The sequence below is a fragment of the Schistocerca serialis genome, chromosome 6 (assembly GCF_023864345.2).
Source record: "Schistocerca serialis cubense isolate TAMUIC-IGC-003099 chromosome 6, iqSchSeri2.2, whole genome shotgun sequence".
Classification (NCBI taxonomy): Eukaryota; Metazoa; Arthropoda; class Insecta; order Orthoptera; family Acrididae; genus Schistocerca; species Schistocerca serialis.
Window position 1 is genome coordinate 464,926,818 of NC_064643.1, and position 14,774 is coordinate 464,941,591.

Here is a 14,774-nt window from a genome sequence, read left to right on the forward strand (position 1 = left end):
CTGGTATGTGATGTGGCTGCTTTTGCAGATGGCCCAGCTTCTGTTTGGGCAGGATAGGCCTGAGTCGGGATTGGAGTAGGAGGTGCTGAATGGGTGAATTGGGCAGGTCTTACTTCTTGGTTTGGGAGTAGGAGCAGCATAGGGATGGAATAGGTTCCTGTGTAGATTGGGTGGGGGTCTCAACAGTTTAGGAGGGGTGGGAAGGCTCTTGGGTTGTATGGCCCTCACTGCCTCATGCCAGGGCAGGATGAGAGATCATCAGACCCCTGATGAAGGATATGGTTCAGTTGTTCCAGTCGAGAGTGATATTATGAGGTCTTCACTGTACTGGACAAGACAGTTCTCATTACTGCACGTACATCATCCATGACTGGCCGGGCTGTATGGGAGGGAGAGGGATTTTTTTAGTGTGGAAGGGATTGCAGCTGTCAACATGCAGGTAGTGTTGGTGGTTGGTGGGTTTAATGTGGACAGAAGTGTGAATCGAGCAATCAGAGATGTGGAGCTCAACATCCATGTAGGTTGTGTGGTGGGTAGGGGAGGACAAGGTAAAATAGATGGGTGGAAAGTGGATGGGGTGTCTTGCCCCTGAGTACAGATCATGAAGATATCAATGAACCTGAACCAGACATGGAGTTGGAAGTTTTGGAAGGCTAGGAAGGTTTCCCATAGATGGCTCAAATACAGGTTGGCATTGGAAGGTGCTATGCTGATGCCCATGGCTGTGTTGCAGATTTGTTTGTGAACCATCCCTTCAAAGAAAAAGTAGTTGTAGGGACCAAATGAAAAGATGTACAAGGAATGAAGTTGTGGGTTTCAAGTCTGAAGGACATTGGAAGAGGTAGTATTTGCTGGCAGCAAGACCATGGGCATGAAGGACATTGATGTATAGGAAAGCAGAATTGACAGTAATGGATCCGGGAGATAAATGGGTGGGAATGGTCGAAAGTCGACGAAGGAAGTCTTTGATGTGGGAGGCTAGATTTCAGGCAATTGGTTGGAGGTGTTCATCAACAAGAGTGAAAATTATTTCAATGGAAGCACAACAATGAGGTGTAGAGGACTGTTGGGTTTGTGGATTTTAGGCCACCTGTAGAAGGTGGGTGTGTCGGTGATTGTGGGGATGATGAGGGGGTGTAAATGTAGGCATAGATACATTATTATCTGGACTAGTTTTGCAGATGCTTTCACTATGTCTTCCCAGTGCATACTTATGATGGAACATCATGTCCTGAAATACTAAGTGCAGGATGTTAGGCACTCCAGCCATATTCCCAACCTTTTTCTAGAGGCTAACAAAGCATAATTTTACATCAGACACTAAGTTCTCTTGCTGTAACAAGCTAATACGACACATCTTTTTTCCAAGGCAGTTGCATGTTGTACCATTGCCCTCTCTCACACAGTTACTCTTCAGTAACCATTTGTGGACAATGATAATGTGGTCTTTTTGGATTCATAAAAAATATATCTTTTGAGAAATGTTTGTGGTGTGAATATCATTGTTTTGTGTTGTGTTTGGTGTAAATTTTGACCTTTCATTTGAGAAATCCTAGAATAGTTTTGGATTTGATGTAAAACCTTGATTTTAAGTTATATGCTTTACAATTCATCAGACCAATAAGACATGAAAAATTTTAATCCCGTGCATGGTGACAGATCCAACAGAGTAATTGCAGTAAATTTTCTGTAAAATTATTTATCTGGTTGTGTTGTTAGTATAAATAAATGTACAATCTTTCTTACATTGTCTTGAAGGCACTGCACTAAGAAGAATAACCAAAGGAAGAACTTTCTCATCTACTCTAGTACCATTAGTGCCCCAAAAAACTAAGAAAATATATGTACTGTACAGGAATGGATCAGAAAGTGGAGGAGTCTCCTCTCATGCTCACTAATGACTTAAGTTACTGAGTACTCTAAACAGCAGCCACTGTTTATGCTGCCATAAAAGGAATACAGTATATTACTATGCCAAAGTGTATTGGTACCCAGGCAACCAAGTAATGTGTTATAGCAGATGTGGCATACAGGATCACAGAGTTGGACTCCATGTAATTCCACTTTTAAGCTTTGTCTGTTGTGAAACCAGAAAGCCAGGCATCAATGAGAAGAAGAGTGTGATTGATGAAAGCTTTTGGCCAACTATGCCGTATGGCCTTGTGGTCACTGTGACTTGCTGAACTTATGCTCACCCATTAACATATAGGCATTTTTTTGCTGATATCACAATACATCACCATGACCCTTTTGCTCAGGTATTGTATGATGTAACAATTCTAAGCAGTTCCTCACAACGCTAGTCACCAATTCTGTTTGGAATTGCACAGTTTCCCTTAATGATCAGTGTTATTGAAATTCCATGGTTCAACGTTCTACTAATAGGACTACTTTGGGTACACAACTCCAATCATTTTTTCGCTTGCTGATATGTAAGTTGCCTTCTGAAACCTTGACCACTCATTTGTACACATGAATGGTAAGTTCTTTTTGTTATGCAGAGGTTTCAGCTATTATAGATTAATATACACATTATGTTGGCTTGGCGGATGCCCTTTGCTCCATTTTGAATGTAACAGACCTTTACCACCCAGCACATAGTGGCCGGCAATGGAGATACAACCCTATCTTCCTGCTATGGAATGAATGTGTGATCACTGGCTTGAACTCTTAAAAATAACATTTCTGAGCACATGGATCAATAGACAACTTGCACATTGTTAAGTTTTAGCTATTATTATCTCTCTGGGTTTTGAGGGCTAATGCTTTCTGTGCCCAAGGTATTCTGTAGTCATGTCACTTAGGTTGACAAATGGTGAGTACTTTAGGAAACTTGACCAGTCTGGGCTGGGTACAGTAGTACTGTGCCCAAAGTTCCTTAGCTGTGCACTGTCAAGCAAAACCTGACCTCCATTACCACAAGCTCTGGGCATACTTCAGTGGCCAACATGCCTTGTAGTGGTGGAATTTTGTTTGTCACATATCTTGGCTTAATCACCTAGATTGCAGTGCTGTGAGCCACTGGATCTGATGTCTGTAGAGGCAAGACAACTGTTAATGAGCACATCTGGGCTAGCTGCAGCTCCTCAGTTACATTAGGCCTGCTCAGTTGTGCTAACAACTGCCTGAGTCAATTTGTTCTGTAACAGTATAGACATTTATGTATTGAACACACACAGTCCAATGTGCAAGGCACAAATATAGCAAGTGCCTAATGTCTTGAAACTGATACACTCTTAAATACGATCTCTGAAATGAATGATAACAAAAGGCAGTCAGACATAATTTTTGCTGCTAGTTTGTGACTCTTGGCAGAAATCTTTTGACCACTTTGGGTCAAATATGCTCTGCTTCTTTATCTTCCTTAAACATAGATGCCATGTGGTGTTCCAAGGTGGTGGCTGATACCCACACTTGGATTAACACTGTTTGTTTATTGAACACGGACTAAACTCAGCACAATATGTCTTTCTAATCCATGCTTATGGTGGAACATCATATCCTAAGGTACTAAGTGCAGGATATTAGGCAATCCAGTCATATTACCAAAGTTTTACCAGAGGCTAGTAAGGCATCATTTTACATCAGACACTAAGTTCTCTTGCTGTAACGAACTAATAAGACATATCTTTTTTTTCAAGGCAGTTGCATGTTGTACTACTGCTCTACCCCACACAGTATGACTCTCCAGTAACCATTTGTGGACAAGGATAATGTCATTTTGGATTCATGCAAAAATCTGTCTTTTGAGAAATGTTTGTGTGTGTGAATACCATTGTTTCATGTCATGTTTGGAGTAAATCACAACCTTTCCTTTGTAGAAAGCCTAGAACATTTTTGGATTTGTTGTAAAACATTGTTTGTAAGTTGTTTCCTTTACAATTCATCACACCAATAAGACATGAAAAAAATTAATCCTGTGCACAATGGAAAGTCCAGCAGGGTAATTACAGTAAATTTTCTGTATATTATTTGTTTAGTTATATTGTTAGTATAAATAAATGTATGGTCATTATTATATGTACATTAATGATTTTGCAAACAATATTAATAGTAATAATAAAAGTTTCTCACACTTACAGCCACATCAAGTGGTTTAAAATCCATGAGCGTTCAGCCGAGTACTCCTCAGCCATTGTCAAGTGGTGACTGTCTTCTAGTTCCTGCTGCCATCCCTATATAGCCGCACTGCCTTCTGTGACGTCAATGGTACATGCTCCGGCACCATATATGGTAATGTTTGCGTTGTGTGGCCGCCACACCTGCTTCAACCTTCCGATGGCTGGGTCCCATGCTGTGCTTAGCTGCAGGCCACCGTCTTTATGGGCATGTTGTCACAAATTTTTATTTAGATTGCTTCTTTTATTATGCTATCCCAAAAACTGTTAGTTTGTGTGATAATAGATGTCTCGTTGAATGCAATACAATGACCATTTTCTAATGCATGCTCTGCTACTGCTGATTTCTCTGGGTAGCATAGACGAAAACATCTGTCGTGTTCTACACAGCGCTGTTCAGTGGTACATATAGTCTGTCTGATATAGAACTGCCCACACCCGCATGGTATTTTATGTACTCCTGGTGTTCTAAGGCCTATGTCATGTTTCACAGACCTGAAGAGTTGTCAAATTTTTGCTGAAACCCTGAAGACCGAATCGATTTTATACCTCTTTAGGAGTGGGCTTATCTTCCCTGTTATTGAGCCACAGAATGACAAGAATGCAAACTTTTTCGAGTCCTCCTCGGAGTCTTTCTGCTTACATATTTTCAGAAATACTTGCAAAATCTGGCAGTTGTTGCACCTGGTTTCATTGAATACTTTCCTTAAGTGGCTCAGTTCCTTTGGCAGGTTTTCAGAATCTGAGATGGTTTCAGCTCGATGCACTGAGGTCCTCAGAACAGAACATTTCTGTGATGGATGGTGATAGCTGTTAGTGTGCAGGCATCGGTCTGTGTGGGTGGGTTCCCAGTAAATGCTGTGGATGGGACACCCATTTGTTTTTCCAGCGGATGAGGACATCAAGGAACAGCAAGCCACCATGCCACCATCTGTCTCTGTCTCCATCATGAACTTGATGTTGTCATGGATGTTTTTGATGTGGTCCAAGAATTCTCCCAGATTTTGACATCCATGAGACCAGACAATGAATGTGTCATCGATATAACAATAAAAGCAACTAGACTTTTCAGGAGCCATGTCCAGGGCGATATTTTCAAAGTACTCCATGAACAGATTGGCTACAGCTGGAGCTAATGGGCTGCCCATCGGAATGCCAACTGTCTGGTTGAAATATTCTCCATCATACAATAAAGACAGTGACCTGCAGCTAAGCACAGAGTGGGACCCAGCCGTCAGAAGGTTAAAGCGGGCACGGTGACCACACAATGCAAACATTACCATGTATGGTGGTGGAGAGGGTACCAGTGAAGTCATGGCAGGCAGCGTGGCTATATAAGGTCAGCAGCAGCAACCAGAAGACAGTCACCACTTGACAATGGCTCAGGAGTAATGAGCCGAAAGCTCACGGATTTTAAACCACTTGATGGGGCTGGAAGCCCTAGAAACTTTTATTAGTACATATTGCCGTGAAACTATGCACTCCTACAATATTAATGGTAACATCAGGCTTTTTGCAGATGATGCATTTATCCATATGAAGTATTATCTGAAAAAAGCTGCATAAATATTCAGTCAAATCTTGATAAGATTTCAAAATTGCACAGAGATTGGCAACATGATCTAAATGTTCAGAAATGTAAAACTGTGCACTTCATTACAATAATATCCATGAGTCACTGCTGGCATCAGCCAACTCATACAAATACCTAGGTGTAACATGTTGAAGGGAAAACTGGACCTTGCTTTAGGCAAACTTAAGACAACTTGGAAAACAGTGGTACTATGTGGAGATTTTAGTATTGAGTTTCTGAGCCGTAGCCCTCACAGGGAAAAATTATTAAATATTATAAAAGCCTACAAGCTTTTTCTGACTCTTAGCTCTCCAACATACGTAACAAAAACTAGTGTCACTCTCCTTGATCAGGTATGTGTAAACATGGACAAGTGTACATCAGAAAACTTTGATACCGGCTATAGTGACCACCTTTCACAATTACTAAGCATACCTGTAAATCACATTTTGACCTGTGTACAAAATATTACCCATAAAAGGGTTTATAGTAGGAAAAATATTGAATACTTCCAATACCTAATCAGCGAACAATCTTGGAGAGAAGTATATGATACCTCTATTACCAACGAAAAGATGGAAAATTCTATGAGCATTTTCAAACATAACTTTAACATAGCTTTTCCACAAAAGAAAGTGATTTCCAAAAGCACAGATAGATTCAAAAACTGTATTAAATCCCCCCCATGAATCATGGACCTTGCCGTTGGTGGGGAGGCTTGCGTGCCTCAACGATACAGATAGCCGTACCGTAGGTGCAACCACAACGAAGGCCTATATGTTGAGAGGCCAGACAAACGTGTGGTTCCTGAAGATGGGCAGCAGCCTTTTCAGTAGTTGCAGGGGCAACAGTCTGGATGATTGACTGACTTGGCCTTGTAACACTAACCAAAACGTCCTGGCTGTGTTGGTACTGCGAATGGCTGAAAGCAAGGGGAAACTACAGCCGTAATTTTTCCCGAGGGCATGCAGCTTTACTGTATGATTAAATGATGATGGCGCCCTCTTGGGTAAAATATTCTGGAGGTAAAATAGTCCCCCATTTGGATCTCCGAACGGGGACTACTCAAGAGGATGTCGTTATCAGGAGAAAGAAAACTGGCGTTCTACGGATCGGAGCATGGAATGTCAGATCCCTTAATCAGGCAGGTAGGTTAGAAAATTTAAAAAGGGAAATGGATAGGTTAAAGTTAGATATAGTGAGAATTAGTGAAGTTCGGTGGCAGGAGGAACAAGACTTCTGGTCAGGTGAATACAGGGTTATAAATACAAAATCAAATTGGGGTGATGCAGGAGTAGGTTTAATAATGAATAAAAAAATAGTGGTGCAGGTAAGCTACTACAAACAGCATAGTGAACGCATTATTGTGGCCAAGATAGACACGAAGCCCTCGCCTATTACAGTAGTACGAGTTTATATGCCAACTAGCTCTGCAGAGGATGAAGAAATTGATGAAATGTATGATGAGACAAAAGAAATCATTCAGGTAGTGAAGGGAGACGAAAATTTAATAGTCATGGGTGACTGGAATTTGAGAGTATGGAAAGGGAGAGAAAGAAACGTAGTAGGTGAATATGGATTGGGGTTAAGAAATGAAAGAGGAAGCTGCCTGGTAGAATTTTGCACAGAGCATAACTTAATCATAGCTAACACTTGGTTCAAGAATCATGAAAGAAGGCTGTATACATGGAAGAATCCTGGAGATACTAGTAGGTATCAGATAGATTATATAATGGTAAGACAGAGATTTAGGAATCAGGTTTTAAATTGTAAGACGTTTCCAGGGGCAGATATGGACTCTGACCTCAATCTATTGGTTATGAACTGTACATTAAAACTGAAGAAACTCCAAAAAGGTGGGAATTTAAGGAGATGGGACCTGGATAAACTGACTAAACTAGAGGTTGTACAGAGTTTCAGGGAGAGCATAAGGGAACAATTGACAGGAATGGGGGAAAGTAATACAGTAGAAGAAGAATGGGTAGCTTTGAGGAATGAAATAGTGAAGGCAGCAGAGAATCAAGTAGGTAAAAAGACAAGGGCTAGTAGAAATCCTTGGGTAACAGAAGAGATACTGAATTTAATTGATGAAAGGAGAAAATACAAAAATGCAGTAAGTGAAACAGGCAAAAAGGAATATAAACGTCTCAAAAATTAGATTGGCTGGAAGTGCAAAATGGCTAAGCAGGGATGGCTAGAGGGCAAATGTAAGGATGTAGAGGCTTATCTCATGAGCGGTAAGATAGATACTGCCTACAGGAAAATTAAAGAGACCTTTGGAGAAGAGGGAACCACTTGCATGAATATCAAGAGCTCAGATGGAAACCCAGTTCTAAGCAAGGAAGGGAAAGCAGAAAGGTGAAAGGAGTATATAGGGTGTCTATACAGAGGCGATGTTCTTGAGGACAATCTTATAGAAATGGAAGAGGAGGTAGATGAAGATGAAATGGGAGATATGATACTGTGTGAAGAGTTTGACAGAGCACTTACAGACCTAAGTCGAAACAAGGGCCCGGGAGTAGACAACGTTTCATTAGAACTACTGACGGCCTTGGGAGAGCCAGTCCTGACAAAACTCTTCCATCTGGTGAGCAAGATGTATGAAACAGGCGAAATACCCTCAGACTTAAAGAAGAATATAATAATTCCAATCCCAAAGAAAGTAGGTGTTGACAGATGTGAAAATTACCGAACTATGAGTTTAATAAGTCACAGCTGCAAAATAGTAACATGAATTCTTTACAGACGAATGGAAAAACTGGTAAAAGCCGACCTCAGGGAAGATCAGTTTGGATTCCATAGAAATGTTGAAACACGTGAGGCAATACTGACCCTACAACTTATCTTAGAAGAAAGATTAAGGAAAGGCAAACCTACATTTCTAGCATTTGTAGACTTAGAGAAAGCTTTTGACAATGTTGACTGGAATACTCTCTTTCAAATTCTGAAGATGGCAGGGGTAAAATACAGGGAACGAAAGGCTATTTTCAATTTGTACAGAAACCAGATGGCAGTTATGAGTCGAGGGACATGAAAGGGAAGCAGTGGTTGGGAAGGGAGTGAGACAGGGTTGTAGCCTGTCCCCAATGTTATTCAATCTGTATATTGAGCAAGCAGTAAAGGAAACAAAAGAAAAGTTCAGAATAGGTATTAAAATCCATGGAGGAGAAATAAAAATTTGAGGTTCGCCGATGACATTGTAATTCTGTCAGAGACAGCAAAGGACTTGGAAGAGCAGTTGAATGGAATGGACAGTGTCTTGAAAGGAGGATATAAGATGAACATCAACAAAAGCAGAACAAGAGTAATGGAATTTAGTCGAATTAAGTCGGGTGATGCGGAGGGAATTAGATTAGGAAATGAGACACTGAAAGTAGTAAAGAAGTTTTGCTATTTGGGGAGCAAAATAACTGATGATGGTGAAAGTAGAGAGGATATAAAATGTAGACTGGCAATGGCAAGGAAAGCGTTTCAGAAGAAGAGAAATTTGTTAACATTGAGTATAGATTTAAGTGTCAGGAAGTCATTTCTGAAAGTATTTGTATGGAGTGTAGCCATGTATGGAAGTGAAACATGGACGATAAATAGTTTAGACAAGAAGAGGATAGAGGCTTTCAAAATGTGGTGCTACAGAAGAATGTTGAAGATTAGATGGGTAGATCATGTAACTAATGAGGAGGTATTGAATAGAATTGGGGAGAAGAGGTGTTTGTGGCACACTTTGACTAGAAGAAGGGATCGGTTGGTAGGACATGTTCTGAGACATCGAGGGATCACCAATTTAGTATTGGAGGGCTACGTGGAGGGTAAAAATCGTAGAGGGAGACCAAGAGATGAATACACTAAACAGATTCAGAAGGATGTAGGCTGCAGTAGGTACTGGGAGATGAAGAAGCTTGCACAGGATAGAGTAGCATGGAGAGCTGCATCAAACCAGTTTCAGGACTGAAGACCACAACAACAACAACAACAACAACAACAACAACAACATTATATCATGCATTAGAGTATCTCGTAAAAGTAAGCAGGAACTTATTCTTCAGTCAAAAAGTGACTGCAGTCCAAAATTTCTTAGTTATTTCAAAAAATACAAGCTAGTTTTGAAATGTTTCATAAAAGAGGCAAGAATTAAAGAAAATGACAAATATATTATGAAGTCATCCAATAATACTAAGTCCATGTGGAAAGATGTGCAGGATCTTATGGTGAAGAAGACAAATCAAAAAAAAATATTGCTTGTGAGATCACATGATGGCAAGTATCTCACTGACCCTAGGGCAGTTGCAAACAGTTTCAAATCTTATTATGCAACTGTTGCTGGAAAATTAGTGAACGAAAAATTTGGAAATCCATCTATTACAACATGGAAAGAACTTTCATCTATTGAAATAAATAATATATCCATGTTCCTCAGTCCAATAGGCCCAACAGAGCTCCTGTTGTGTTGTTGTTGTGGTCTTCAGTCCTGAGACTGGTTTGATGCAGCTCTCCATGCTACTCTATCCTGTGCAAGCTTTTTCATCTCCCAGTACCTACTGCAACCTACATCCTTCTGAATCTGCTTAGTGTATTCATCTCTTGGTCTCCCTCTACGATTTTTACCCTCCACGTTGCCCTCCAATACTAAATTGGTGATCCCTTGATGCCTCAGAACATGTCCTACCAACAGATCCCTACTTCTGGTCAAGTTGTGCCACAAACTTCTCTTCTCCCCAATCCTATTCAATACTGCCTCATTAGTTATGTGATCTACCCATCTAATCTTCAGCATTCTTCTGTAGCACCACATTCGAAAGCTTCTATTCTCTTCTTGTCTAAACTATTTATTGTCCATGTTTCACTTCCATACATGGCTACACTCCGTACAAATACTTTCAGAAATGACTTCCTGACACTTAAATCTATACTCGATGTTAAAAAATTTCTCTTCTTCAGAATCGCTTTCCTTGTCATTGCCAGTCTACATTTTATATCCTCTCTACTTCAACCATCATCAGTTATTTTGCTCCCCAAATAGCAAAACTCCTTTACTACTTTCAGTGTCTCATTTCCTAATCTAATTCCCTCAGCATCACCCGACTTAATTCGACTACATTCCATTATCCTTGTTTTGCTTTTGTTGATGTTCATCTTATATCCTCCTTTAAAGACACTGCCCATTCCATTAAACTGCTCTTCCAAGTCCTTTGCTGTCTCTGACAGAATTACAATGTCATCGGCGAACCTCAAAGTTTTTATTTCTGCTCCATGAATTTTAATACCTACTCCAAATTTTTCTTTTGTTTCATTTACTGCTTGCTCAATATACAGATTGAACAACATCGGGGAGAGGCTACAACCCTGTCTCACTCCCTTCCCAACCACTGCTTCCCTTTCATGTCCCTCGACTCTTATAACTGCCATCTGGTTTCTGTACAAATTGAAAATAGCCTTTCGCTCCCTGTATTTTACCCCTGCCACCTTTAGAATTTGAAAGAGAGTATTCCAGTCAACATTGTCAAAAGCTTTCTCTAAGTCTACAAATGCTAGAAACGTAGGTTTGCCTTTCCTTAATCTTTCTTCTAAGATAAGTCGTAAGGTCAGTATTGCCTCACGTGTTCCAGTGTTTCTACAGAATCCAAACTGATCTTCCCCGAGGTTTGGCTTCTACTAGTTTTTCCATTTGTCTGTAAAGAATTCGTGTTAGTATTTTGCAGCTGTGACTTATTAAACTGATAGTTCGGCAATTCTCACATCTGTCAACACCTGCTTTCTTTGGGATTGGAATTATTATATTCTTCTTGAAGTCTGAGGGTATTTCGCCTGTTTCATACATCTTGCTCACCAGATGGAAGAGTTTTGTCAGGACTGGCTCTCCCAAGGCCGTCAGTAGTTCTAATGGAATGTTGTCTACTCTCGGGGCCTTGTTTCGACTCAGGTCTTTCAGTGCTCTATCAATCTCTTCACACAGTATCATATCTCCCATTTCATCTTCATCTACATCCTCTTCCATTTCCATAACATTGTCCTCAAGTACATCGCCCTTGTATAGACCCTCTATATACTCCTTCCACCTTTCTGCTTTCCCTTCTTTGCTTAGAACTGGGTTTCTATCTGAGCTCTTGATATTCATACAAGTCGTTCTCTTATCTCCAAAGGTCTCTTTAATTTTCCTGTAGGCAGTATCTATCTTACCCCTAGTGAGATAGGCCTCTTCATCCTCACATCCTACATACATCCTAAATACCATTAATTCACTAAGAGTAATTATTCAACTGGTATTGTTGATATTCCAGATTGTATTATAAAAATAACAGCAAGACAAATACTTTCGCCTTTATTCGACATATGCATTTCATCCTTATCATGTGGTGTCTTCCCACAGCAACTGAAAATGGCAAAAGTAATACCCCTATATAAACAAGGTGATCATCAACGTATGGGTAACTATAGGCATGTGTCTCTACTGTCAGGGTTTTTGAATAAACCAACTACATTCTTCAACAAGAATAATATTATTTCTGTATGCCAACTTGGCTTCAGACCTCAGCAATCAATTGAAACAGTCACTTTCAATCTGATAAACCATGTCTTAAATGCAGTGGACAACCACAGAAATATTTCAGGTTTATTCTTGGACCTAACAAGAGCTTTTGATGTGATTGATAATTCTGTGCTCCTGAGGAAGCTTGAATGGTATGGTGTAAGAGATGTGCCAAATAAATGGATTTAATCATATTTTGAATATCACTCTCAGGTAACTGAAATTAAGTACATGGAAGGAAATGAACTCCAGGTACACCTTTCAAACCCATGTGGACAGTGTTCCACTGGGCTCCATTTTAGGTCTCTTTCTTTTTTTTGTGTACATTAATGATTTCCCATCACACTTTAGGGACTCTGAACCAGTACTGTTTGCAGAGACACCAGTCTATTGATTGAAGGAAATAAAGAAGGAAATCTTACTGCATCTGAAAAAGATATTACAAAGGAGTGTCTGAATAGTTTACCAGAAAAAACAGTGCTCATGAATTTCCATACCCATCAAAATAAAAATGCGACACAACCTGTAATATGTATAGCTAATCAAGACATTAGTGCTGTCAATGAAACTAAATTACTTGGGATTCATATCCAGGAAAATCTTAAAGGGAGCACTCGTATCACATCCCTAAATTCAAAACTAGCAAAAATGAGCTACGTAGTAAGAATTCTTTGCAACAATGCTAGTGCAGAAACAGTTAGGGCTGTATACTTTGCTCGTGTAGATTCGGTTCTGAAGTACAGTATCGTTTTCTGTGGAAATGTACACCAGGCAATAACAGTTTTCAGGAAACAAAAGGCAATTATGGGGATAATGAAACAAGTGAGCAGGTTAAAACTATGCAAACATTTCTTTAAATATCTAAAGATCCTATCCCTTCCCTGCATTTATATACTGGAAGTAGTCATGCATGTCAAAAAAAGTATACTAAGAAAAGAAAACCTTTTTCCTCAAAACAAAAGTGTCCATGATAACAGTATCAGGTCAGATGTACATGTTAATCATTGTAACACCACCTTATGCCAAAAAGGTGTGTATCATGCAAGAACAAAACTATACAACAGATTTCCAAGACATAAAATCTCTTCCTGAACTACAGTGCTTTAAAAAGTCTGTGACAGCCTACCTTCTGAAAAACTGCTGCTATTCAATCTCACAGTATCTTATGCAAGGAAAAATGTAATTTGTATCTTTAATTGTAGAAATAAGTTAGAAGTATACAGTATTTTTAAAAAATTGTAATTATTAATTGTATGGATCCAGTTTGTTGTAAAAATTTAAATAATGTATGTTTGACATTTGAAAAACCAATAGATAAAAAGGTCCAATATCATGTGTATGATATTTGTACTGAATAAGAGATTTATATGGACAAATAAACAAATAACCAAAAATTGAATCATCACATAGGTTCTGATTTAGGTTTTCCGTGATTTCCCTAAATCACTCCAGGCAAATGCCGGGATGGTTCCTCTGAAAGGGCACGGCCGACTTCCTTCCCTAATCCGATGAGACCGATGACCACGCTGTCTGGTCTCCTTCCCCAAACCAACCAACCAACCAACCATCACATAGGTTCGGTCATGGGTAAAGCGAATGACAGAGTTTGATTTATTGGTAGAATACTGGGGAAGTGCACTCAGTCTACAAAATAGATTGCTTACAAATCACTCATGTGACTCATCCTAGAATATTGCTCAAGTGTGTGGGGCCAATAACAAACAGGACTAACCGGTAATATTGAATGTATACAGAGAAGGGCAGCACAAATGGTCATAGGTCTGTTTAATCCTTAATCCATGGGAGAGTATCACAGAGATACTGAAGGAATGGAGTTGGAAAACTCTTGAAGACAGACATAATCTATCCCAAGAAAGTCTATCAATGAAGTTTCAAGAACAGGCTTTAAATTATGACTCTAGGAATACACTACAATGCCCTACGTATCACTCACATAGGAATCATGAGATTAGAATAATTACTGCACACACAGAGGCATTCAAAATTCATTCTTCCCACACTCCATATGTGAATGGAATGAGAAGAAACCCTAATAACTGGTACAATGGGACATACCCTCTGCCATGCGCCTCACAGTGGTTTGCGGAGTATAGATGTAGGTGTAGAACATCTGCAAAAGAAAGCAACTGAAATGTCCTCCTGTGATTATGCATAGTGGGTGCCAACTATGATGAAGTCCACGGCTGTCAGTAGTGGTGATGGGCTGTGGAAGCATGACCTAATGTAGTGGCTGTTGGATGGCAGTGACTGCAACACTGGTGAAGGTACAAGAAAGCACTTTAGGTTGAGTAGCATCATTGGCAGGTGCGATGGTTGTAGCACAGGCTCAAGTATGTCTGGTTATTGGTCTGGAGCCTGCAACTGAACTGGCTGTTGAGAATCTGAGTGGCAACCTAAGTACTTGTTAGTGCAGGAAACAGGTGTGATGTGATATGGACATGTGAACACATGGACACAAATCAATGCGTGAAACTGTAGTAATGTTTATCTAATCTGCATCTCATGTATTGGCATGGCTTTTGCACTTCGATGCTGAGGT

The 14,774-nt window shown here is 39.9% G+C and overlaps 1 protein-coding gene across 2 annotated transcripts in view; it reads left to right on the plus strand.

The window, feature by feature from the left end:
* Window positions 1-14,774, plus strand: part of LOC126484118 (uncharacterized) — a 110,000-nt gene that overhangs the window by 34,030 nt on the left and 61,196 nt on the right. Inside the window, exon 1 of one of the 2 annotated variants that reach the window (XM_050107501.1) lies at window positions 4,109-4,233. The exons of the other annotated variant lie outside the window; for it this stretch is intronic. Within the exon in view, the coding sequence (XP_049963458.1) occupies window positions 4,207-4,233 (27 nt within the window). The 5' untranslated portion in view covers window positions 4,109-4,206. Of the gene's footprint in view, window positions 1-4,108; window positions 4,234-14,774 lie in introns of those variants that run through there. 2 annotated transcript variants of the gene reach the window in all.